At 43.8% G+C, this 27,026-nt stretch overlaps 1 protein-coding gene and 1 long non-coding RNA gene across 10 annotated transcripts in view; one reads left to right on the top strand and one right to left on the bottom strand.

Annotated features, from left to right (window-relative positions):
• Positions 1-27,026, top strand: part of nod2 (nucleotide-binding oligomerization domain containing 2) — a 71,911-nt gene that overhangs the window by 42,644 nt on the left and 2,241 nt on the right. For 6 of the 8 annotated variants that reach the window (XM_041192542.1, XM_041192541.1, XM_041192546.1 and 3 more), the window contains 7 exons: positions 5,147-5,230; positions 6,140-6,223; positions 8,331-8,414; positions 8,832-8,915; positions 9,029-9,112; positions 23,987-24,070; positions 26,484-26,567. In XM_041192542.1, coding sequence (XP_041048476.1) covers positions 5,147-5,230; positions 6,140-6,223; positions 8,331-8,414; positions 8,832-8,915; positions 9,029-9,112; positions 23,987-24,070; positions 26,484-26,567 — 588 coding nt within the window. The remainder of the gene's footprint in view (positions 1-5,146; positions 5,231-6,139; positions 6,224-8,330; positions 8,415-8,831; positions 8,916-9,028; positions 9,113-23,986; positions 24,071-26,483; positions 26,568-27,026) is intronic. The other 2 variants (XM_041192547.1, XM_041192548.1) reach the window with 2 other exon arrangements.
• Positions 4,742-27,026, bottom strand: part of LOC121280496 — a 36,494-nt gene continuing 14,209 nt past the window's right edge. The window contains exons 2-4 of one of the 2 annotated variants that reach the window (XR_005943623.1): positions 24,427-24,556; positions 13,178-13,375; positions 4,742-5,209 (exon numbers count right to left, since the gene is read on the bottom strand). This is a non-coding gene — a long non-coding RNA (uncharacterized LOC121280496). The remainder of the gene's footprint in view (positions 5,210-13,177; positions 13,376-24,426; positions 24,557-27,026) is intronic. The other variant, XR_005943622.1, reaches the window with a different exon arrangement.

The raw sequence follows: 27,026 nt of genomic DNA, 5'->3' as shown, positions 1-27,026 counted from the left end.
TTGCCATGGAGAAAGCAATCAGTGTCAATTTGCCGACCAATCAGCACCCTTTTCTCCTGCAGTGTAAATTGTGGTGCTCGTTTGAAATTTGGCATTCTTGGCATAGGGTAAATAAGATTAGGGAGCTAAATGCATGGCTCAAAGATTGGCGTGGGAGAAATGGGTTTTGATTCATGGGGGGCTGGCACCAGTATTGGGGAAAGTGGGAACTGCATCACTGGGATGGTCTTTAACCTGAACCATCCTGGGACCAGTGTTCTGGTGAGTCATATAGCTAGAGTGGTAGAGAGGGCTTCAAACTAAATTGTGAAGGTGAAGGATCACCTGAGGGGAGATTTGGTAAAATTAAGAGAAAAGGAAAGGCAATAGAGCTGGGTGGAAACATGGGTAATAATAATCAGAGTATGGCAGGAAGGGATAGAGCATATAAACTTAAGAATGCACCAGCAGATAAGGCCAGAGTTTGCAAGAATGGTAAAAAGCCAGAATTTAAGGCTCTGTGCCTTTCTGTATGCAGCATTCACAACAAAAGCGATGAGCTGTTAGCACAAACAGAAATAAATATGCATGGCCTGAGAACCATTTCAGAGATGTGGTTGCAAGATGAGCAAGGCTGGAACCTCAATGTTAAAGGCTATTTGACATTCTGGAAGGACAAGAAGCTAGGAAAAGATGGTGGAGTAGCTCTGCTAATTAAGGAAGATATTATTACAGTAGTGAGAGATGACCTTCGTTCAGAAGATCAAGAAGTAGAATCATTTTGGCTAGAAACAAGAAATAGCATCTGTCTTCACCGTAGAAGATATAAAAAGAATACTTAAGTCATTTGCAAAAAGGGAGGGATGAACTTAAAACAATCATCAGAGAAAATGTACCAGAAAACTATTAGAACTAAAAGTTGACAAGTCCTCTGGACCTGATGGCTTTCATCCCAGGATCTTAAAAGGAGTGGCTACAGAGATAATAGATGCATTGTTTGTGATCTTCCAAAATTCCCTAGATTTTGGAAAGTTCCCAGGGGATTGGAAAATTGCTAATTTAACACCTCTATTCAAGAAAGGAAGGAGAAAGAAAGCAGGAAACTACAGGTCAGTTAGCCTAACATCTGTCATAGAGGAAATGCTAGAATCCATTATTAAGGAGATAATAGCAGGACATTTAGAAAATCATAATACAATCAGGCAGAGTCAACATGGTTGTGTGAAAGAGAAATCATGTTTGACTGATTTATTAGAATTCTTTGAGGAAGTAACAGGCAATGTGGATAAAGTGGGACCTGTAGATGTGTTGTACTTGGATTTCCAAAAGGCATTTGATAAGGTGCCACATCAATGATTACTTCACAAAATAAGAGCTGTGGTGTAGGGGGTAACAGATTAGCATAGATAGAGATTTGGTTAGCTAACAGGAAGCAGAGAGTAGGGATAAATGGGTCATTTCTGGATTGGCAAGATGTCACTAGTGGAGTGCTATAGGGATCGGTGCTGGGACCTCAACTGTTTACAATGCATATTAATGGCTTGGGTGAAGGGACCAAATGTATGGTTGCTAAATTTGCAGATGACACAAAGATAGGTAGGAAAGTAAGTTGTCAAGAGAACATGGGGAAAAATTTTTCCCCCATTGGGGGGTAAGTGCGGGAGTGGGCGTGCCTCTGTTTGGTGTCCCCGATTGAGGGTCTGCTGCCATTTTACGTGGGTGGGCCAATTAGGCCTTGTTGATCTTGTTGAAAGGCAAAGCAGGCATGAAGGCCAAATGGCCTACTCCTGCTCCTAATTCTTCTGTTCTAGTGTTCTTGTTGCGTTTGTCTTGTTGATTGGAAGATGGAAAGTTTAGCTAATGACAAAAAATGTTTCTCCTTTCCCAAAGTTCTTATCTTTGAAGATTTTAGCCTTGATATATTACTAGCACTCTTTGCCTCTGAGTCCGAAAGTCACGGATGTACAGTCCAATCCTGACACTTGAACATATATCTAGGCTAACCATTTAGTGTGTTGCTGAGGAAGTACTGCACTGTTAGAGATTCCATCTACTGGATAAGATGTTAAACAGGGGCCCTGGCAGATCCTACGGCAATAGAGGATGAGGAGCAGAGCTAACAGCACACATTGTTGCCTGCATGGAAATTGAACAGCAACTTCCAGTGACTGTACTTGTGTTCTGGTCAACATTTAGCCCTCATACAACACCACCAAAACAGTTTATCTGGTCATTTATCTCTGTACTGTTTTTGAGATCAAGTGTGAATGCTAGCTGCTGTAGTTTTTAACGTTACAATAGTGGTTATGCATCAAATGTACTTCATTTGGAGCACTTTGGGATCTGCTGAAATTTTGGAGCGTGCTTTATAAATGCCAGATTTTTCTTTTTGAATGCTTTTTCTACACTGAAAATCTCTGGTTATGCCTAACTGCTACATTACCAATGCTAAATCTACTAAAATGGCAGATATGGAACAACAGGCCACCATAATTCAGAGATGCCACTTTTCTTGAAATACATGAAATATAAGAAGGGCAGTCTATAAAAATAAAAATGGCTTTCCCGTTCCATGAATTGTGACCTGGAAGAGTAGTTAGCAGGTATCACATTAGAAGAACTAGGAGCAGGAATAGGCCATTTGTCCCCTTGAGGCTGCTCTGCTATTCAGTAAGTTCATGGCTGATCTGATTGTGGCTTTAATTCCACTTTTCTGCCAGCACCCCCATAACCTTTGTCGCCATTGTAGACCAAAAATCTGTCTAACTCAGCCTTGAATATATTCAATGACCCAGCCTCCACTGCTCCCTGAAGAAGAGAATTCCAAAGATTAATGACCTCCTGAGAGAAGAAATTATTTTTAAAACTCTGACCTCTTGTTCTGGATTCCCCTATGAGAGGAAACATCCTCTATTTCCCCTGGCAAGTCCCATCAGAATCTTGTATGATTCAATAAGATCACCTTTCATTTTTCTAAGCTGCCATGAGTGTAGGCCCAACCTGCTCAACCTTCCCTCATAAGACAACCCTTCATCCCAGGGAAAAGCCTAGTGAACCTTCTATGAACTTCAGTGAACGGTCTCTGAACTGCCAGAATTTCTGGCTCCATGTTATAGTTTATAATAGTTTAACATGTTTCAGGTTTTCTGATGGCTCTAATGTTTGAACACAGATTCCTATATTGGTTTCTGTTCTGGTCTCTGTTTCAACTACACATTACATTGGGCTGGATTTTTCTGTAGTAATAACGGTGAGGCTGACAGCGCACACTGTTGTCTGCATGGAAATCGAACAGCAACGTCTGGGCCAGAATCTTCAGGTCGGCATGCGGGGGGGTGGGCCTGGCACGTCGACACGTAAAATGACACGGGGTGACGTTAGGTCTGCGTCCTGACATCACCGTGCGCCATTCAGATCTTTCGTTCAGCGGCTGCGCACCCGCCGAACTGTCAAAGGCCTGTTAAGGCCATTAAAAAACCAATTGAAGTAATTATCAGCGCTGTCCATCCAATCTTAAGGTTGGCGGGCAGATGAAGAGCCCAAGCGGCCTTCACGTTTTTCAGGAAACCTCATCCACTGGTGGGATGAGGTTTCCTGAGGTTTTATTAAATAAATAAATTTTTTTTCACAATTCATGAACATGTCCCAGCTCATATGACACTGTCACATGAGTGGACATGTCTAAATAATTTTAACCTTTATTTAAAACTTTCAATCTGAACTTAATCTCCCTGAGGCAGCTCCATGCCTCAAGGAGATTTCTGTGCTCTTTCGTGCTTATGCACGAAAGAGTGCAGGCCCTGACTCTCCTTCCTCCCCCCGCCTGCACAGTAGCGTTGAGCACTACGGCTCCGCACCCACTCCCGACCAGCCCGCCGAGCAGGCAGAAAATTCTTCCTCTGCTGACTGCACATGTTTAGTTAAACATGGAAATCTGGAATTTGTTGTTTGAGATGTGACTATCCTCCAAAAACCCCCAGAAAGAGATCAGTTCCTATTTGTTAACTGATTTTAAAAATTCTGCAGTTTAAACAACTGCCTAAATTTGTGGCGGTTCCTGGATTTCATTAGCTCTAAAGCTAATTTATTGTAAAAGTATTTTCAGATTAATATTTAAAATTACTTTAATTGCAATGCAAAATTTTATTGATGAATGTTATTTGTGTTAATTGATGTTGATCATTGAATGGTCTTATATTGCAAATTGGGCACTTGTGGCTATGTTTCACCAATTGTCAAAAACTATAAAATCTATTTAAGTTTAAAGGCCACACAATTCTCCATACAAGCGAACTAAAAACAAGTTAAGCCCTCATCCTGCAAAAGTAGCAGGAAGCATTTAATTTCAGAACACAATTTCCTTATTTCATTCTTATGCTTCAACATGATTTTTTTTTAAAAGCCAATTTAAGGATTGCAGGAGTGTTTTAAATTTTATGGCTTAATATTAATTTTAAAACCAATTGCTGTATACAGTGCAGTACTAATGTTATACACTAAGTGGAGCAAAATACTATTTCAACAGCTGGATGAGTGAATAAGGATTACATCCAATGGACATTGTAATAGAACCTGTTGGCAAGTCAAACCAAGATTGAGAACATTTTTTAAGCTTTGATAGTTGATCAGAAACAAAAAGACTTTTAGTTTTATCAACATATAAGCTAAGAAAGTCTAAATTGGAGGAAAGAGCCTTTTACTGGTATAGGCCCACCCTAGAGCTGCTGTTTAGGCTACAACTCACAAACTGTCGCTGTGTTTGAACAGAATCAAATAACAAATTTATTTTAGTAATATGTTTTGGGGATATTCATCCCATATGGACAACATTCTTGAGCATGGATACTTGTGGCTGCAGAGAATTTGAGTTGTTACCTGAAGATGCTGACAATTTAGCAGTCAAACCTTCGATCAGTCTTATTCCAGCAACCTTGCTTGATGTGACCATTTTGAAAAACAATATTAGATTTAAGTTATCCTACCAGTGGATTGAACATCATTACTATAATTAGTAATTACTAATATTAATTACTATAATTACTATAATTTTCAGTCAAAAAATGTACAGTGGAACAAATGTATTAAAATGGAGTTATATTGATTCTTGCAGTTCTTTTTGTTTATATTGCTTATGTTGTGTAACCAATCGTACGTTTACATCTTGCAGCCTCCGGGGAAATAACATTTCTGATCAAGGAATCTCCAAACTGGTTGACCGAGCTCTTGACAGCTGCAATTTACAAAAGATTGCGTAAGGACAATTCTACTGGGTGTTTCTGTTTGCAACTGCTGAGAGTCTAAAAATTATTCATTGATATAAAAAGAAAATGTATAATATATGCTGTATAACTATAAGGAAGTAGATGTAAGAAAATAACACGAAAAATAATGTAGAGATGTGCACATAGATTTGTTTACTGACATTTCCTTGGAGAAAAGAAGGCTGGGAGGAGACTTGATAGAGGTATTCAAGATCCTGAAGGGTATGGACAGGGTAAGTGGTGAGAAACTATTCCCACTCAAGACAGCATCAAGAACTAGAGGGCACAGATTCAAAAATAATTGGCAAAAGGAGTGATAGCGATGTGAGGAAAAATCTTTTCACCCAGATGGTGGTTGGAGTCTGGAACAAACTTCTGAGAGGATGGTGGAGGCAGGTTCAAACAAGGTATTCAAAAGGGAATTGGACTTCTACCTGAAAAGAGAGAATGTGCAAGGTTACAGGGATAAGGCAGGGGAGTGGGACAAGGTAGAATGCTCTTTCAGAGAACTGGTGCAGACTCAATGGGCCGAATGGCCTCCTTCTGCACTGTAAAGATTCTGAGATTTCCAGCACAGCCATTTGTAAAGAGCTGGGAATATGGACCAGGCAAGTCTGAAACTGGGAGAGATGGAACAAAACCTATATCAAGGTTTAGGGGAGACACCCCACCCCCACCCTCCTCATTTCCTTTCCCATCATCATACACCACTTCAGCCCTGCACCCCCACCCTAGTGGTTACATCTCTGCTTCTTCCTTATTTCAGATGATTTCTGATTCAGGTGTAACATGAATTTTCATGAGACTCCTAACAAATGCTGTATCAAATCTGTGAAGTGTAATAACCAGACTGGATATAAAAGAATATTCAAGGGAAATGCATTGTTTTTTTTTTGAAGGTTGTTTCACAACAATTTAACTGATGCATGCACCCCCTATTTTGCAAAGCTGCTTAAACATAAGGACAACTTTCTCGCATTAAGGTAAGATCAATGTTACTAGGAGGGTTCAATACAGGAAGCAATTAGAGGTTAAAAGCCTGAAATTCCAACTGGGGCTTAAATTGGACAAATGAACTCAAGTGGATTGGAATTTGTGGTGCAACCAGCTAGGCTGCACCAGGATTCTTCCCTGCACCAAGTTCTGCTTTCAATTCCAGTAGACTTGGAGCAGCTGAGTCCACCACTCGCCATCCCCCTCCCTCATCAAGGGATGTGTCTGCATTACTCACTACGCTATAAAGCATCAACAAAACTATCGCAGCTATAAGCTGGCATGTTTTCCTTTTAAGCTCTTTGGGAAGGATCCTGAAGGTTCTCAGACAAAAGCAATTGTTTCCAGTGGATTGATTTCCTCAGATCATGCAAAATCTCATGAATTTACCACGAGAGATATAATTTCGAAGTAAAATTGAGTCTCACTTGTGATCTCGCTGAGAGAGCTTTGAAATGTCAGGATTTTTTTGTATGATATAAAAAGCTGTTTCCTGATGCTGCAATTAGTGAAGTTAATAGGAAAGCATTATTCAAAGAAATTACTGCCATAAGAATTTGTCCTCCGTCAGTGTCCTGATACAAATATGTTTCCTTTTTTCCCAACCCCTACTACCCTGCTCCTGGTTGCACTTAGATTAAAATAGCATTTAAAACATTAAGGCTTAAAGAAGGATAAGAGTGAACAAAAAAGTACCTGCTAAAATCCAGCATCTCACTTCAGCCTAGGTGGAATAAGTGAACACCTTTAAAAAGCCTACTGAACGCTAAAGGCTAAATGGGGCACCAGATCACAAAAGCTCTTCACCCTTTTATGAAAACAGGCAAATCTTTTTGATTTGATTCTAAGCACAGTAAAGCCAGTTGTGTTTTATTTTGCCTGTTTAAAAATCCATTCCATCTCTCCTTTCTCTGAAACATGAATATTTTTTTAAAATACCAGTTTGTATTATTTGGGCATGTTTCCTAAATTCAGACTTGCCACCCATTTCTTTGTCAGGTGGATTAAGGGCCACCTGCATGTTTTTTTTTTCTAAATTTGAGATTCCTGACTCCGCAGGTAGGACTAGGTGAGAAACATTTAAGCTGTGGTTCCTTGTTGATTGGGAAAATTTTCCCAATGAGTAGCTAAACCTCACAGGTCAGAATTGCCCCTACAGGTCAGGAATGCCCCTCTGTAGCTTCCCCCTTCTTCTCCTCCAGCCCCACAAACCTCAGATATCTGTGCCTCTCTAATTCTGGCCTCTTGCTCATCCTTCTTTTAATCTCTCCCCTATTAGTGGTCATGCCTTGAGCTGCCAAGGCTCTAAACTCTGGAATTCCCTACTTAAACCTTTTTGTCTCTCTATTCTCTCTTTTCTCCTTTAAAACATTCCTTTTAAACGTACCACTTTGACCAAATGTTTGGTCATCTGCTCTATATCTCCTTACATCTCAAATTTTGTCTCATAATGCTCCTGTGAAGTGCCTTGGGAGATTTTACTATGTTAAAGACACAATATAAATGCAGGTTGGTGCCTGTGCTGCATTTTTGGATTTTGGTCAGGATGGTGGTAGGTTTGCCAGAATATGTAAGAAATTCTGTGCTCAGGACATCAAAAATCACCGTGGATCCTGGTCCTGATTTCTAACTGGCACTCTCACAGAATAGTTTATGTGTGGGCCTGGGATCTTCCTGATGTATGTGTGGGACTTGGTAAAAGTTTTTTGTGGGTATTATACAGCCTGAGCACTAGCTTCAGCTTGTGTGAAGAGCTTTGGCTTGTAGAGATTAAATAAGCCATGAATGAGGTTTATAAACCAACTGTCAATCTATATTGGTTTATGTTTGAATAAAATAGCAACAATGATTTTTGCACCAAAACTCATGAAATGATAATTAGAGTTACTGTTACCTTTATCTACTGTATTTTGGCTTCCTTAAGAACTTATAATGGTTAAAACAAAAGCAGACAGTTTTTTTGATTTAGGAAGGGTCAAGGGGAATCTCAAAGCAGAGTGACTATAGACAATTCCGTCTTTACAATAGCTGATCAGGGTGAGTGCCTCTGAAATGTCCTTAAATTTATCCCTAGTTTTCATCCTTTAATATTCGCAGGCTAGGCAACAACCACTTAACAGCTGCTGGAGCGGAAGTGCTGGCAGAAGGTTTAAAACAGAACAACTCCATCCAGTACTTGGGGTATGTCATTAACTGTTATTTTCCTTGTTCTGCATTTCACATGCTGATACTTAACATGATACACACTTCATTCATGTAGGATTGGAAAAGCCAATAATCAAAACTTGCATTGTTGGTCATTCTACTGCAGAAAATGTGCCTTTATAGTAACGGATAAAGAATATGTAAATTAGCTGAAATAACAGAAACTAGAACAGAAGTAATTTTTGAAGTTAATATAAAGTAAGATTTGATGGTGCAAAACAGACAGCCCAGCCAGCCAGTTTCCAGCTAGGCACGTTTGGTTAAAATGGCCCCCATTTCACTTCAACATAACGCGGCAATGTCTTAAACCACAACCATGAAGTAATTTTACGCTATTTACTATATTTCTGTAATATTGGGATTCATAAAGTGTCGACTTCAATGTTTATTCAGACTTTGGGGAAACAAAATTGGAGGTGCTGGTGCTTGTGCTTTAGCAGCAGCTCTTGAGAATAACACAAGCATGTTATGGCTAAGGTAAGGATGCTGGTGAAATAATGCCTCGAACAAAATTTGTTGATTCAAACTTCACTTTTAAAAACCCGTTGCCTTGAGGTATGTATTTCAAAGGATTCTTTTCTGATCATTAGTCTTGTAGGTAACAATGTTGGCAGTCAAGGTGCCAAGGCTTTGGCTTTAATGCTGAAAAAGAACACCATCCTTGAGGAGCTGTGGTAAGTGTCTTCAAGACATTAGCATGGGAAAGTGACCGAAGCATTTGGAGCCAGCTTGTTTTGAGATTGGGTCAAATCATGAGACCAGCTGTCAGTTGAATTTGTTAATTTTTGTTATGCTTCCTATATTTATGGTTTCACAAACATATTTTTAAATATACTTTTTTTACGGGATTATTACCCAACCCAATAAGCGGATTATATCAGAAGGTGAACACATGGCTGAAAGGATGATGTGGGAAAAAAGGCTTCCATTTCTTGGGGCACTGGCATCAGTACTGCAGTGTACAATAATATACTCTAAGCAGAATCTTTGGAATTCTGCAACACATCAAGGCCAATGCCTATGGCGATCCCAACTAAATTCTGCAGTGTGAGAATGTAGATTCTATGGTAGGACTGCTCTGGGAGATTGCAGTTGCATTAAATGTTTAAAATGCTTCAGAAAATCAAGTGCTAATGAGTTGCCTTTGTTTACAAACTGAGCAGTTCAAATTGTTTAAAAACCAAGTGTTGTTTACAGTATTAATAGCTGCCACTTAATACCTGAATGTCGCAGCAACTAGGTGGCAAGCTAAGTGTTGACTAGTAGGTAAAAAAAAACTGCAGATGCTGGAAATCCAAAACAAAACAGAAACAGAAATACCTGGAAAAACTCAGCAGGTCTGGTAGCATCAGCGGAGAAGAGTACAGTTGACGTTTCGAGTCCTCATGATCCTTCAACAGAACTAAGTGAAATAAGGAAAGGGGTGAAATATAAGCTGGTTTAATGGTGGGAGGAGTGGTTTTGTTGGGACAAGCAGCCAGTGATAGGTGGAGATAACCAAAAGCTGTCACAGACAAAAGAACAAAGAGGTGTTGAAGGTGGTGATATTATTTAAAGGAATGTGTTAATTAAGAGTAGAAGACAGGACAGATAAGGTACAGATAGCTCTAGTGGGGGTGGGGAATACTGAAAGGTAGAAAAAAACAATGGTGGAAATACATTTAAAAATAATGGAAATAGGTGGGAAAAGAAAAAATCTATAAATTATTGGAAAAAACAAAAAGGAGGGGGAAGAAACAGGAATCGGGGTGGGGATGGAGGAGAGAGTTCAAGATCTAAAATTGTTGAACTCAATATTCAGTCCAGAAGGCTGTAAAATGCCTAGTCGGAAGAAGAAGTGCTGTGCCTCCAGTTTGCATTGAGCTTCACTGGAACAATGCAGCCAGCCCAAGGACAGACATGTGGGCAAGAGAGCAGGGTGGAGTGTTGAAATGGCAAGCGACAGAGGGGTCTGGGTCATGCTTGCGGACAGTGTTACCCAACCCTGAAGGTGTTCTGCAAAGCGGTCACCCAGTCTGCGTTTGGTCTCTCCAATGTAGAGGAAACCGCATTGGGAGCAACGAATGCAATAGACTAAGTTGAGGGAAGTGCAAGTGAAATGCTGCTTCACTTCAAAGGAGTGTTTGGACCCTTGGACGGTGACTAGTGTTGTTGACTAGTAGGTAACTGATACCTAGGTGCTCAGAATCTGAATATGCAATCTGACATCAGTCTTCTCATCCTCATTGATTTGTGGCTCATTAATCCCCATGTATCTGACACGTTCCACACTTAGCTGCCAAAGTTGACTTGGAGCTTCTTAAAGAAATCTAATTAAAATGCTGAGAGCAATAGTTTGCATAATCCAAAAATATTTCAATTTTATACACTTGAACATTTGGAAATATATCGGTTTCTTCAGCATCACTGGATCATGACCCTGGAACTCCCTACATAAAAACACTGTGGGAGAACCTTTACCGCACAAATTAGAGCAATCCTCCAGGGCAGTTAAGGATGGACAATAAATGCTGGCCTTACCAGTGATGTTCACATCCCATGAATGAATAAATGAAAAGTGCACAGTGAATTAAGGAGCTGCATGATCAGTGATACCCAACCCCATTTAGAATGAAAACATCAGGGGCAAAATTTTACGCTCAGCATGCGGGCGCACGCCTGATATGCCTGGGTGTAAAAGGATGCGCGATATTTCGTTCGGCAGGCGCGCTTGCCAATAATTAAAAGGCCTATGAAGGCCATTAACAAGCTAATTAAATTCAATTCTACGCTGCCTGTCCAACCTTATGGTTGGCAGGCAGGCAAAAAGGCCAAGTGGCCTTTACATTTTTTAGGAAACCTCATCAGTTCAGAGAATCAAAGGGCTGGATTTAAAGTTTGCGACAAGCCAGGAGTAGGGAGTAGGAATGGGGATGGAGGGAGCAGTCCCACGGTGAGTGGGAAACCTGGAGCTAAGAGCAGTGCATCTTTACAACCTAGCCACTGCATTACCATGGGGAGAATTTTCTCCCCGTCGGGGTGGGGGAGGTGGTGGTGGGGGGGGGTGGGTTTTGGGCGGGAGCGGGCGCAGGTGGGCGTGCAGCCTATCCAATCAGCTAGGTGCCACTTTGCGTGGGAGGGCCAATTAAGACCCACCTAGCGTGACGCATCTGGAAACGTTGAGTGCTCTCTGTGCAAGCAGGGGGAATGGGCTGAGTCGGGGCCTGCATTTTTTCGCGCAGATGCGTGAAAGAGTGCAGAAATCTCCCTGAGGCAGAGTTGCCTCAGGGAGATTAGTTTGATTTTTAAAAATTTTAATAAAGAAAAAAAAGTTTTTAAGACATGTCCCCTCATGTGACAGTGTTAAATGAGCTGGGACATGCCAATGAATTTTAATTAAAAAATATGTTTAATTTATAAACCTTCTTCCCACCTATTGATGAGGTTCCATGATATATGCGAAGGCCGCCTGGGCTCTTCACCTGCCCGTCAACCTTAAGGTTGAACGGGCAGCTCAATTAATAATGTTAATTGGAATTTAAATGGCCTTAATAGGCCTTTGACAGTTTAGTGGGCACATAGCTAATTCCACTGCGTGCCAGCCGAACTGAGGATCTGAATGAAACGCGGTGACATGGGGAAGCACGCCTGACATCACCACGCAGGTCCCATCCCCGCTCGCCGAACAGAAGATTCTAGCCCACATCATTTTCAGGTTTGCCACCCAATTAGCTTAACAACCCACTTGAAGCATTTTCAAATCTCGTATTTGAAGGAACATTTCAAATATGCTATTCCATGGATTTGGAGGCGCAAGTGCATGTGAAGGAAATGGGAGGATGGAGTCCAGGCATTCAAAGGCTGTGCCTTGTTTTAGAGATGCCTCCCTGGATATGCTGCTGGGGCTGTAAGGACCCTAAGGGGAAATACTGTTTCCTATTGACAGGAAGAAATTGCTTGCAGATGAAACAAAGAATCATAACTGAAGATAGCAGAGGAGGGAAGCAGCAGGCCTGTGGTGCCACCCTTGTGGGTTTAGTGTCAAAAGCAGCTAATGATCTAAGCAGGGCAGGAAAAGTGGCACATTCACAGACATCGTGATGTGTGTACCACCACAACCTCTCAATCTGCCTTCTCAAACCTCCTCCAGCATCTCACTCCTCATGGCAACTTACCTTGCAGGTAAACCCATTCATCTCTGTCTGTGCACTTCCTCACATCCTCATCCACCACTGACACTCACTCTCATCTTTATGCAATACCATGTCTTTCTCTCACAGTCACCCTCAAGAAATGTTCTCCATCCATTTATTCAACACATTCCATTACTCTCACTCAGTGGTCTCTTCTCTCCCCCCACTCCCCCCTCCCTTCCAGACACTGAAATCGGCAGCTTGCCCACCGTTTTTAAATAAATGATTTAAAAAGTCAATTAGCAAGCCTACTGACCTGGATAATATGCTGCTCATATTATGATACGGTTGATGTGGGCAGGTGAGCAAGAGTGGGCAAGCTGCTCTTTGTGGCCTAGATGAAAAATGGCAGAAAGGAAGGGAGGGCACCTTATTTGGGAGGGGGGGGAGTGCAGGGCTGGGTGGGTGCTGCCTTGTCTGTGTGCATTGGCAACTGGCATCTCCCCCCAGGATGTTACCCCCCCCCCCCCGCCCCCCTCCTTCCACACCACCTGCCCTCCAAAGCCTGGCCGCCCATCCCTGGGCTCTTAGATCCCTCCCCACCCTAAAAGCCCAGGACTTACTTACTTTTCTGTGGCTGTCATTCATGCACCTTCCTGAGCTCTGGTACTGTTGGCACTACTAGAGCAGCTGGCTTATCATATGCCTATTTTCACCTTGTTTAGCCTGTCCCCAGCGTGTTATAGCTGCGGGGTGAGCAGGGCTTCTTTCCGGTGTGTATGCTGCCGGCCGACTTTCCTTCCGGGGGAGCGAGCAGTCCGCCACCTGGTAAAATGCAGCCCATTGTTCAGTCACACTATCTTTAATTGTGGATTTTAGCAGTTTCTTGACAACAGATGTTGGACTAACTGGCCAATAATTACCTGGTTTCCCTCTGTCACATTTCTTAAAAAAACATAGTATAAGCAGCACCCATGTCCATCTACTAGATCAGAGCTCCAAGATGCAGATTGGATGTACAAACCTCCAAAACATAGATGACAGCTCCAAAGTTGTCAAAATAATCTCTGAAGTTTGTAAATTAACCTCTCAGCCCTAGTACTATGGAAAAAAAAACCTTTCACATATGTGGGCAAAAAGCAGTTAAGAGAGTACTTATTGGCATATTCCTCTGTCATTTTTCAGCCATCTCAATTGCCACTGTGTTCTCACCATGCTTTGCCTGGTGAGTTCCTTGTAGCCTGGGAAACATAGGAACATACAAATTAGGAGCAGGAGTAGGCCACTTGGCCCCTTGAGCCTGCTCTGCCATTCAATAACATCATGGCTGATCTGATTGTAACCTCAACCCCACATTCCCACCTACCCCCAATATCCTTTCACCCCCTTGCTTATCAAGAATCTATCTACCTCTGCCCTAAAAGTATTCAAAGACTCTGCTTCCACCACCTTTTGAGGAAGAGTTCCAAAGAATCATGACCCTTTGAGAGAAAAAATTTCTCCTCATTTCTGTCTTAAATGGATGACCCCTTATTTTTAAACAGTGACCCCTCATTTTGGATTCTCCCACAAGAGAAAACGTTCTTTCCACATCCACCCTGTCAAGACCCCTCAGGATCTTCTTTGTTTCAATCAAGTCACCTCTTACTCTTCTAAACTCCAATAGATACAAGCCTAGCCTGTCAAAATTTTCCTCATAAGACAACCCAACCATTCCAGGTACTAGTCGAGTAAACCTTCTCTGAACTGCTTCCAATGCATTTACATACTTCCCTAAATAAGGAGACCAGTACTGTACACAGTACTCCAGATGTGGTCTCACCAAATCCCTGTATAATTGAAGCATAACCTCCCTGCTTTTGCATCTAATTCCCCTTGCAATAAATGATAACATTCTATTAGCTTTCCTGTACCTGCATACTAACCTTTTGTGATTCGTACACTAGGACACACAGATCACTCTGCATCTGAGCTCTGCAATCTCTCATCATTTAGATAATATGCTTCTTTTAGATTCTTCCTGCCAAAATGGACAATCTCATATTTTTCTACATAATGCTCCATTAGCCAGATCTTTGCCCACTCACCTAACCTATCTGTATCCCTTTCTAGGCCCCTTACTTTCTCTACACAACTTACTTTCCTACCTATCTTTGAGTCAAAAGCAAATTTAGCAACCATACCTTCGGTCACTTCATCCAAGTCATTTATATAAATTGTAAAAAGCTGAGGGATCAGCACTGATCCCCGCGGCACACCAGTTATTACATCTTGCCAACCAGAAGAGGATCCATTTATGCCAACTCTTTGTTTCCTGTTAGCTAGCCAATCTTCTATCCATGCCAATGTTACCCCCTACACCATGTGCTTTCATTTTCTAATGTGGCTCCTTATCATATGCCTTCTAAAAATCTAAGTACAGTCCATCCATCAGTTCCCCTTTATCCACAGCACATGTTACTTCTTCAAGGAACCCCATTTAATTGGTTAAACATGATTTTCCTTTCACAAAACCGTATTGACTCTGCCTGATTACCTTGAATTTTTCTAAGTGCCCTGCTATCACATCTTTAATAATAGCTTCTTGCATCTTCTCTATGACAGATGTTAAGCTAACTGGCCTGTAGTCTCCTGCTTTCCATCTCCCTCCCTTTTTGGATAAAGGAGTTACATTTGCTATTTTACAATCTAATGGAACCTTCCCCAAATCTAGGAAATTTTGGAAAATTAAAATAAACACATCTATAATCTCACCAGCCACTTCTTTTAAGACCCTAGGATGAAGCTCATCAGGACCCTGGGACTTGTCAGCCCCCAGCTCCAACAATTTGCTCAGTACCACTTCCCTGGTGACTGTAATTTTCTTAAGTTCTTCCTTTCCTTCCATTTCCAGCTATTTCTGGGATGTTACTTTTATCCTGTAGAGTGAAGGCTGATACAAAACACCTGTTCAATTCATCTGCTGTCTGCTTACTTTCCATTATTAATTCCCCAGACTCACTTTCTATAGGACCAACGCTCACTTTGCTAACTCTCCTTTTCTAAAATATCTATAGAAACTCTTACTTTTTGTCTTTATGGGCAGAATTTTACATTTGGCGTGTGGGCGCGTGCCTGACATGCACGAACGTAATATGACGCATGATGACATCAGACGTGCATCCTAACGCCACCGCGCACTCGTGTGATATTTCGTTTGGTGGGTGCACGCCGGAGTTGGCTGCACGTGCGCAATAATTGAAAGGCTTATTAAGGCCATTAATGAGCTAATTAAAATCAAATTAACACTGCCTATCCAACCTTACGGTTGGCGGGCAGGCAAAAAGGCCAGGCGGCCTTTACATTGTTTAGGAAACCTCATCCACAAGTGGGATGTGGTTTCCTAAAACAAATAAACATTAACTGAAAACTTTATTTTTGAATTAAAAACACGTCCCAGCTCATGTGATGTTTTTTAAATTTTTACTGTCTTTAATTTTTTTAAAAAGCGCTTCAACCTACCTGGGGCAGCTCTGTGCCTCAGGGAGATTGAAGTGCTCTTTCCCATGCATGTGCGACCTGCGTGCCAGGCCCGGTCTCCCTCCTCCCTCCTCCCTCCCCCCCCCCCCCCCCCCCCCCCAACCCCCCCCCCCCCCCCACAGGTAGCGCTGAGTGCTGCCGCTCGCAATCCACACACCAACGGGTCTTAATTGGCTCACCTGTGTGAAATCGCAGAGCGGAGCCGATCACTGGCAGCGGCTGGCTTGCTGACTGCTCCCGTCGAGCCCGCCTGACGAGGGAAAATTTCTGGCCTAAATTTCTAGCTAGCTTTCTCATATACCCTAATTTTTCCCTCCTTATTAATCTTTTAGCCATTCTTTGCTGTTTGCTTATATTTTATCCAATCTTCTGGCCTGCAATCCACCTTTGCACAATTAACTGCTTTCTCTTTAAGTTTGATACTATCTTTAGCTTTTTCAGTTAACCGCAGACAGTGGGTCCTCCCTTTGGAATTTTTCTCTTCAGAATGTATCTATTCCATGTATTCTGAAACATCCCCTTAAATATTTGCCACTGCTCTCTATTGACCTATCCTTTAACCTAATTTGCCAATTCACTTTAGCTAGTTCTGCTTTCGTGCCCTCAGGATTTCCCTTATTTAAGTTTATTCTACCAATCTTAGACCCATTCTTCTATCCCTCAAATAGAATGTAAAATTCAATTATATATTGATCGCTGTTACCTAGGGGCGTTTTCACAATAAGGTCATTAATTAATCCTATCTCAGTGCACAATACCAGGGCCTGAATTTTTATTCATCGGGCGGGCTCGGTGGGAGCAGGCACTGCCCATGGTCAGCTCCGCACCACAATTAAGGCCCGCCCTGTGTGGATCGCGAGCAATAGCACAGAGCTACCTATGTGGGCGAGGGGAGGAGAGAGAGTGGGCCTGGCGCACAGCTCGCACATGCTTGCAAAAGAGTGCTTCAATCTCCCTGAGGCACAGAGCTGCCTCAGGAAGATGGAAGCGCTTTTTGAAAAAAATTAATAAATACAATAAAAAAATCAATGAAATATGTCCCCTCAGGTGACTGTCACATGAGATGGGACATGTTTTTAATTTCAAAAGAAAGTTTTTATTTAATTTGTAATAGCTTTAGGAAACCTCATCCTGCTCGTGAATGAGGTTTCCTAAAAAATGTAAAGGCCGCTTGGGCCTTTTCGCCTGCCCGCTAACTGTTAGCGTAGACTTCAACTTAATTACCTTCTTAATGGCATAATAGGCCTTTCAATTATCAGCAGGCGCACAGACGACTCCGGCACACTCCCACCGAACGAAATATCGCCACGGTGTGCGTTGACGGCGAGACACACGCCCGACGTCGCGCGTCATTTTACATTCCAGCTTGTTGAGCACGCACCCGCATGTCAAAGGTAAAATTCTGGCCCAGGTCTAGTGTAGCCTGCTCTCTGGCTGGCGCCACAGCGTACAATTCTAAGAAATTCTCCCGACCCAAGAGGGTTGCTCGCATGCAGTCTTAACTTGTCGCTGTTAAATGAGGAAATTGTGGGGTTGGAGATGGCTTCCCGACACTGTCAATTCCCTGACTTTAAACTCCCTCATGCCCACATATAGCCCCATACCCATGTGTTTTTCCACGTTAAAATTCAGCCTGTTGACTCATACAGCACAGAAGGAGGCAATTTGGCCCATGGGCCTGTGCCAGGAACATCTAACTAAATGTCATAGTGATTTCAATGGCCATGGAATCAATGGGACTTGGTCCTTGATCATACTGAGAAACTGGGCTCCATAAAAAGAAGAGGATATTTATTAGTAAACTCTACCATATATTTCATTCCCTAGTCCCAGACTCCATCACACTCCCTGGCAACTGTATGAGAGTAAAACAGATTTTTTGGAACCTTGGGGCAGAATTTTCCCTTTGGCGAATGTCCCGATTTCACTGTGCGCCATAGCGATATTTCGTTGAGCAGGCGCGTGATGCTCTCCTCTGCGCACCCGCCATTAACTAATGGGCCACTTAAGGCCCTTGATGCTCCAATCGACTGCAATTTTTCAGAGCCCATGCAATCTTCGGGTCGTAGCATGTGCGCAACGGGCAGGCAGCTAGGACATATTTGTATAAACCTCAACCATGGGCGAGATAAGGGGGCTCAGTAGGGTCGTGAGTGTGCTCTGTCAAATATTGATGTTTCAAATTTATTGAAACTTGCCTGTGTGATCTGCAATACTTCAAAATGCATACCAGCTGCTTGGTCTGGACTGTTAACCTTCAGGTCAGCACTCTGCAGTGAGGAATCTTTTTTGGGCCTGCAGGTTTCAGGAAGCCTTCCCTTAGCTGAATTCTCCACTGGAGGCACCTCCTGTGAGAAGGAAGGGAGGGCTAGAAGGGGGAGGAGGCCAGGAATGCACATTCAGCCTCCAGGGGAGCCACCTTTGGGAGGATAGGCACAGGCACAAAGGGCGCAGGGACAAGAGGTAGATCAAGGCAGAAGGGGGCCACAGGAAATGCCACTATCCTGCTGCCAGGATATACAGACAGTGAAGCAGCTACCTCAATATGCCTGAGGTGCAGTGCCGAAGGGGGCCCCATCTCTCAAGGGAGACAGTCAACTGTATCAGTCAAATGATTGGGCCTGAGACACCCCATGCCAGTGGCTCTGAAGGTCATAGCTGCCCTCAACTTCTATGCCTCTGGCTCCTTCCTTGGCAGTGTCTCCCAATCAGCTATCCAGACTTGTGTCAAGCAGGTTACAGATGCTCTGTTTCGGCATTTATTGACCTTCATCTGCTTTGGTTGGAACAAGGCAAGCCAGACACAGCGAGCCAGAGGCTTTGCGGCCATTGCTGGCTTCTCCCGCGTCCAGGGTGCATTAGACTGCACACATGCGGCCATCAAGATGCCAGCAGGTGAGCTGGGTGCCTTCATCAACAGGAAGGGCTTCCACTCCATGAACGTGCAGATAGTGTGTGATCACAGGATGCTGATTCTACAAGTCTGTGCAAGGTACCCAAGCAGCTCCCATGATGCCTATGCCCTCCGACACTCCCAGGTGCCGGGGCTCTTCACTGCTCTAGCCCGGCTCGATGGATGGTTGCTGGGTGACAAGAGCGATCCCCTCAGAAGGTGGCTCATGACGCCTCTCCGCCATCCAAGAACAGAAGCTGAGCAGCGGTACAATAGGAGCCATGCCCCCACAAAGGCTGTGGTGGAGAGAACCATTGGTCTTCTCAAGATGCGCTTCCGAAGCCTGGACCACTCAGGGGCCGCACTCCAGTACCCCCCCAGATCATGTGTCGGTGATAGTGTTTGCATGCTGTGCTCTCCACAATCTTGCGCTGGAAAGGGGGGAATGCAGTGGCTGCGGCTGCACATGATGAGTCCAGCAGTGAGTCCGCGGTTGAGCAGGCACAGGGAAATGCTGAGGGGGTAGATGCTGACCTGGGCATACTGCAGGGAGGCAGGGACAGCCGTGAGGCTTTATTCCAATGAACCTTCAGCTAGCACACCACAGGTGGACCTCCAGGACAAGCCTGGGCTGTAGGCTCGATACTCGATACCTAAGTGCAAAATCTGCCAGGTTAGGAACAGTAACTAAGGGCTTTGCTAATAAAGCTGAATGTCCCACCAATCACTCATAACATTTTTGGAAACCTTACACTTGCAGAAGAATAGAGGCACCCTCAGTCATGGTCACATGCCTGAATTTAATCTCACAAGCAAAGAAACTTAAGCAAAAAAAATGACAATGGTGTTCCAATTTAAAGCAAATCATAAAGACCTCATCGCGGGCCAACACAAAAGCACCAGTGATAAACCCATGGTGCGCCTAAGATGCCTTATGTTTACGTTTCCAGGTAATATGTCTTGGTGCTGCCCCATTGCTGGGCGTGGTATCTGAGACAGTCTGCTGACTCTACTGTCCTGTTGGCCTCGATGACCTTGGCACGTGTCCTCTGGCCCGTGGAGCATGTGCTGGCCCTGCCTGGGAGGGATCTGCCAGTTCCACAGCTGGCATCTCCCCAGTCATCTCAGCCTCACCGGATGCTACGGTCACTGGGAGAGGGGCGGAGGAGCTGCTGCCCTCATCCGGAGTACACTGAGTGGTGCCCGCAGAGGACAGGCAGCTGCTGCACCGACATGAGGTCACTTCGGATCTCCCTGCTCACTGTGAATGGATGGGCACTGAGCTGGGAAACATGGTGCCCAGACCATCTCCCACACTGGCACTGACCAACTGAGGTCAATGCCGATGTGAGGGCTTGCTGCTCCAAGCGCATCCCCAGGAAGCCCTGATGGGTCTCCTGGAGGCACCTCTCCATGAGAGTCGCCACACTCCCCATGGAGGACATATGGCGCTCGGACATGGGGCATTTTGCTTTGGCAATTGTCCGCGTTGACTCCTCCACCACGGAAACCAAGCCAAGCATAGCCTCATGTATCTCCCCCAGATGCTCCCGCACACTCGGCAGCATTTCCTGCCACTGCTGTGTCGCGGCCGACCCCAGAGGTACATCATCAGGCATCGACTGAACATGTGCCTGGTCCCCTAGATTTCTCTGACTGCTGGCGCCATGGGGACTCTGTCTCTGCCAACTCCTCCAGTGACTGTGCTGTGCTCCAGGACACCAGCCGATGTTCTAATTCCCACTGAGGTGCTAGTATCTGCACTGGATTGTACCTGGCAGAGATGGTGTGACGCAGGTGAGACTTCAGGGCCCTCAGGTGTGAGAGGGGATCTCTGCTGCTCCACCTCCCGGCCCTGCTCCGCTAATGCTGGAAGGAAGAACAAGGACATTGGATCAGTTAACATGAACACAAGCAATGGTCAAGCCATGCGGCAAAATTAAATCACTTAACATTCAGCACTGCTATGGCTGTTGGGAGAACAATGCTGACCTTGCTGCTGGGCATAAATACCTGGCCGTGGCACCGCAGCCTCACTGACACCAGTGGACCTGGGCACATGGCACCTCTCCAAATCCAGGGCCTCCTACCCAAACCGGCTGAGAATGGTGATCTGAGCCTGGCCGCCGCCATTCCTCACATGCTGTGCCGCGATATGAGCATTCTTCTCCTGAAAATGAGAGAAGAGCATTGATTTGTGCAAATTGTATGTGGACTCCCTTCGCGCACGGCCCACCCCAACCAGAGTGAGACATATCAGGGCTCCAGTGCCATCTCACCTCACTGCTGCAGAACACTCACACAAAGATGCTTGGCCTGTTCCTCACTGCCCTCCCCCCCAACCCCCACATCTTGGCTACATGCTGCCTACATCACATTAGGCACCACACGGTATAGCCTTCCATAGCAAGGAGGCGCAAGCACGCGGAGCGCAGGGGGCAGCAGATGGTTCGTTGCCATGCCACCTTGAAGCTTCCCTCCCAACATGACATCACCCTGACTTGGACATGTCCTGCAGTTCAAGGACAGCGCCTAGGTGCAGCTCCTCCAGATTGCCCCCAAAACAGTCATGTGGGTCTCAGTGTACCACTTGCTGCGGGGGCAGAACCCATCTCTTCACCTCTCTCAGGCTGACCTCAGCATGAGCAATACCTGCTGGCCCATCCAGCGAAGGACACATGCCGTCAATGATTCAGTGCAGTCACTACACTCAGACTTGGTGGGGGGCAGGGGGGAACTGCAGGGGGTAAGCCAAATTGCTGGGTTAAGTGACCAATGCCAACATTGTCCTCACTCTTCCAGAGCACAACAAGTCTTGAAGCGCTTGCGACATTGGATCCAGGTGGGTCGCACCATGTCGCGGGAGTTCACCACCTCCGCCACCTCCTCCTAGGCACATTTTGTCATGTGGGGGTGCCTTCTCCTCCCATCCTGGGGAACCAGCACCTCCTGCCATGCTGCCACCTCCTCGAGGAGGGCAGCAAGGCAGTTATCCGATAAATGAGGGGCACACTGCCCCCCCCCAGCCCTACCCTCCAGCCTGGCCTGCCCCAAAGGGCTACCCTACGACCTGGCCTGGCCCAATGGCCTACCTTCCGGACTTGCATCACTTATATTGCCCCTCTGCAGATCCCTTCGTCCAGCCATTGTGAGCAGCCTTTTCAAGGCTGCCAGGCCTTCCTTTATACAGGCCACCGGGTCACCATTGGATCCTGCGGGCTGAGTGTGCCCACCGCCACTCGCCCATTCCCGCTATGCACGGGAGTTGTGAAGTGCACTGGGTGGGCCTTAATTGGCCCTCCCATGTAAAATGGTGGCAGTGACCTGATTGTGAGTGGCAATCGGGTCTGCTCCTGCTCTGCCACCCACCACCACCACCAGCCATAAAATTCAGCCCTTGGTGTCAGATTTGACTCCGAAATGAACTTCCAACCTGTAACCATGCCATCGCTAAAAGTGCCTATTTTCACCTCAGTAACATTGTTGACTCCAAGCCCCCTCAGCTCCTCCTCTGTTGAAACCCTCATCCATGCCTTTGTTACCTCTGGACTTAACTATTCCACCACACTCCTGGCTAGCTTCTCACATTATACCCTCTGGATATTTGAGGCTTTCCAAAATCGTACTGCTTGCGAGATAACTTATAATAAGTCCTGGGAAGCCATCAACGCGGTGCTTGCTGACTGACAGTGGCTCCCAATGAGCAAAACCTCAATTTCACAATTCTCATCCTTGTTTTCAAATCGCTTCTTGGTCTTTCCCCTCCCTATCTCTATAATCTCCTGCAACTTTCCAAAATATCTAAGCTCTTCCACTGTTGGCCGTTTGAGCATCACCTATTATAATTGCTCCACCATTGGCAGGTGGGCCTTCCGCTGCCTTAAGCTCTGGAAAACACTTCAAACTTTATGCTCTGGATTTTCCTCCCTAAACCTTTCCACCTCACTTTCCTCCTTTTAAGACATCCTGATGTGGTTCAGTATTTGTTAAAGCTACTATGAAGCACCTTTACTACTTTCAAGGTGCTATGTAAAGCTGATATTTTCCATTGCTTAGCACAGCACTAAGTTAAGTCAAGGAAGGCAAGAATTTAGAAGAGTAACTGAAGAATTTGCGACAATTTAGCACTAAAACACAATAATTATTGTTTGAAAATGGAAGAAAAGATGTGTAAATATGGTAGTTTCTGAGATTTGGATGGTAAGCAAACTTTGTGGATATGGAGAAGCCTACCTTATGACATTGATGTGGTTAGGGAAGTGATTGTGTGTGATAGTTATTTTGTTTGTTGTATCAGATGGATGCCAAATAAAAGGTTAGGGATGGCATGAGCTGACATGTATCCTTCAACTGACTGGATAATAGGATGGGCAATTTAGGAGTCCAATTTAAGGAATATAATGTGTGTGCACTCGGGATGACATAAGTGATTGACAACCAGGCAATAGCTATGACTAGAAGATACTGGTAAGTCTCGGCAGGGGCACTGCTGCTTGAGGATGCAGACAGATCTGAAGGTGGGGAGGAGTGGAGGGAGAGGTGCAAGCAAGCATTGGGAATCAGATGAGAGGGCCTAGAATGGCAAGGGTGGGCAAGTTGTGGTGTTGGGAACAGAGTAAGCAGAGGACCAGCAACATCAGAAATAGGAGTGGGAATGGTCGGGACATGGTACTGGGTTGCGGAGGCAAAGTAAAGTGGACATCACCATAAACCAAAGAGCCATTGAGCTTCTGGAAACTGAAAAGCAAGCACAATTGCTAAAGTAAACATACTTTAAAGCTGTTCTATGAGATGTTGATCAAGCAACTCAGAAAATATTTTCAGAAAATATTTAAAACCAGATATGAGTCAGTTGTTCAGCTGACTCATGATCCTGGATGACCTGTGCTATCTTTAAAGCTAGCAGGTGGTTTTCTTGCCCAAACCATCTCATATCAAATGTTCTTTAATGCAGATTAGTATGTTTAAAATAAATTGTTATTCAAAAATGTAAGTCTGGTGTGTCTTTCACTTTTTTGTTGCAGTCTTCAGGAGAACAATTTAGTTGATGAGGATATGCTTCACTTTGCAGAAGGACTCCAGAACAACTCCAGCTTGAAGGTTCTCAAGTATGTAGTGATGTGCCAATAACTGTGGCTCCAACTCTAATTTTGTTCATAGGTTCATACTGCACAGATGAAGACCCTTCAGTAGATCGTGTTATTGTGGCCTCCTTGAAAGAACTATCCAATGAATTCTATTCTCCTGATCACTGCCCATAGCCCTGCAAAGTTCTCCTTGTCCTGTAATTTGTCAGGAACTTGAAACTATGTAGCTTGCTTGAAATCTATTGCAAGATTATTTTTTGGATACATTAAGAAAGGTCAAATCATGTATTTCCTTCCCCTTTCATGGACGTTGTTTGATTATTCATTATTTTCATCCATTTAAAAAGCATATTCGCATACAAGATGTTTCTACTTACTCCAGGTGTACATGGTACTCTGTTTTCCCATTGCTTATTGGGTCCATTGTGTTCTTTTACATTTGAGCCAATCTTTCGCTTTCCTTTCCATTGTTGCATCTCCTGATTCAGCACCACCAGAGATTCCAAGCTAGATTTTTTCCAAAAATATACTTTATTCATAAAATTTGTACAAGTACATTAAAAAAAAGTTTCAAATTGAAAATTACAGAAAGTGCCATAAAATTCGAATTGTCTCCATACAGTGTGTTCCACTCCTAGGTGCCTCTACTCAATCGTAATTCTCTTGATATTTACAATATACCTTCTATGTTGGGCATATAGCCTGAGGGCAAAAACAGTTCAATTTGAAAATTCACAGGAAGTGCAATAGAATTCAACTCTCCTTCATACAGCATGTTGCTCACTGAGGTGCCTTGATACAATTTCAATACTCTTGATAATCACAAAGTACATTCAATATCAGTGTACAACCCAAAATTTTCCAGCCCCTTGATGTTCTATGGCTGAAAGGCCTTAGACAGCGACTTTTCCCCATTACACTCCTGCAGCAGCTACCCCAAGCTTTAATGTGTCTCTCAGTGCATTGCCCTGGACTTGGATTGTACCACTCTGCAAACACTCAGCTGAGGGTAACTCTTTGCACTGGAAGACCAGTAAGTTTCAAGCAGACCAAGTAGAGATTCCAAGCTAGATGCTGGATTGGGATTTTTTTTTTGAAAATCACAAGAATTGGCACTACAGTTGATATTCAGGTAGGCTAATGTAAATCAATTTTTTTAACCATATGTCATCTAGATTTAATGAAAATAAAATTGGGTTAAGACTTCTTGGTACCCTGGAGGAAGTCCTAATATTTTGCATAAACCAACATATTTGACAAAAATGCCCATTGAAACTTTGAAAGACCATTGATGCAACAGTGAGAGTCCAGAGAAGCATGGCTTGCCCAGAGAACTGAACTTGATTTGATGAGATGAAAGATGATGAAAGATTAATTAACCTGCCTTGAGCATGCAGAAGTAGAGAATACAGGTTCAATAGATCAAAAGCAGGTAACTGTCTTGGAAAGAAATCCATCCAGTTTCAGGTTTAAGAATATTATAACTTCACATGAATTTATGGTGACTTCTGAACACTAACATTTTAATATGTGAGCATTACTGGCTTTATTCTTTTGTGTGCTTTGCCCTTTTTTGGCTGAATAAATTCATCATATGGAGATTTCATAGTGCAGCAAGAATTCTGGGTTACAAAGTGAGCTATAGTTAACAAAAGAGGTATGTACATCCTTCTGCATCAACATTTCCTGGACACCTAGCCCCTAATTTAAATTGTCTTGAATCTGACTGAGTGAGTGCCCATGCATACAACTCTCCTACCTGCACACATCCAGGCACAGTAATAGAAATATATAACGTTGATTATCAGGCTCTGTGAGAAGAACCCTGTAATTGCCAACCATTAGATGTTATGCTGCTAGCAAGTCACTTGTTGTGACAGAGTTTTTGCTTTTGAGGTACAGTATATCTAAGGGCAGACCTAGCATCTTCAGTTCCATTCAACCAAGTGCATAAGTCACTGAAGTGAGGTCAAAGTTGGTGTCTGCAAAGACATGCATTTATGAGCAAATGCTTATGAGAGGATTGCTATTATTTTGATATTAGAATATTGTTTTAAGGTACTGATGAGAATTAAGAACTGAATTGGTCATTAAATCTACTGACTTAATTTGCTTCTCTGTATATTACTTTCTCTTAAACATAAAGTCATACAGTTTGAGCCATACGGTCCTTTAGTGTGGTGTTTCTGGTCTTTTGGATAGACCAGGAGGGTAAAGTGGGCAACCTGTATTATTTCTGATACATAACCATATTGTTCATCCTGAGCCATACTATTCCATTCACTGTATGAATAAGATTTTAGTCTGTCATTAGAGTTCGGCCTCATATGGCTAGTGTGGGTGAATTGGAGGTCATCCTAATTGCATGAGTACCTTCACTTAATATGTGAACAGAATGCTAATACCATGGTTTTCTATTTCTTCCTGCCTGCAGGCTGGCGCAAAATAGAATCAGCAGAAAAGGAGTGGAGTTTATTGTCAAAGCTCTGAAGCACAATGTTACTATTGCATCTATATGGTAAGTAATGAGTTAAAAACCAAATACATCATTGTCTTTCCATTGACAAACCACTCTATTCAACCTTTAGGATCAGTAATAGACCAAACAGCCCCTTGAGTCTGTTCCATAGAATCAAATAGAATAGGACAGCGCAGAAAGAGATCATTCAGTACATCAAGCCTCTGCTGGCAAATGATGCAACAACAAACTTCTTTGGACAATACAACCATACCTGTAATCAGCAGGAGTTATTAGTAATCAATGGGAAGCTGACGGCTTCTTTGAGGAGCTGAGGTGGGGTAAGGGGTGGAATGGAGCACTCCTGCTTCTCCTGGCTCACAAGGAGTGTCAGTGTGTCCCTGTGGAGCCAATCTCCCTTTAATTGCCAGGTTTCCCAACTTAATTTTAAATTGGGGAGTCAATTGTGCTGTGGGAGCCTGGTTTAAATATGTTAATGAAGTATGTTGCTTCTCTGTA

The sequence above is a fragment of the Carcharodon carcharias genome, chromosome 7 (genome assembly GCF_017639515.1).
Source record: "Carcharodon carcharias isolate sCarCar2 chromosome 7, sCarCar2.pri, whole genome shotgun sequence".
Classification (NCBI taxonomy): Eukaryota; Metazoa; Chordata; class Chondrichthyes; order Lamniformes; family Lamnidae; genus Carcharodon; species Carcharodon carcharias.
Note: the sequence above shows the minus strand (reverse complement) of the source record. Positions and strands in the feature narration are given on the sequence as shown.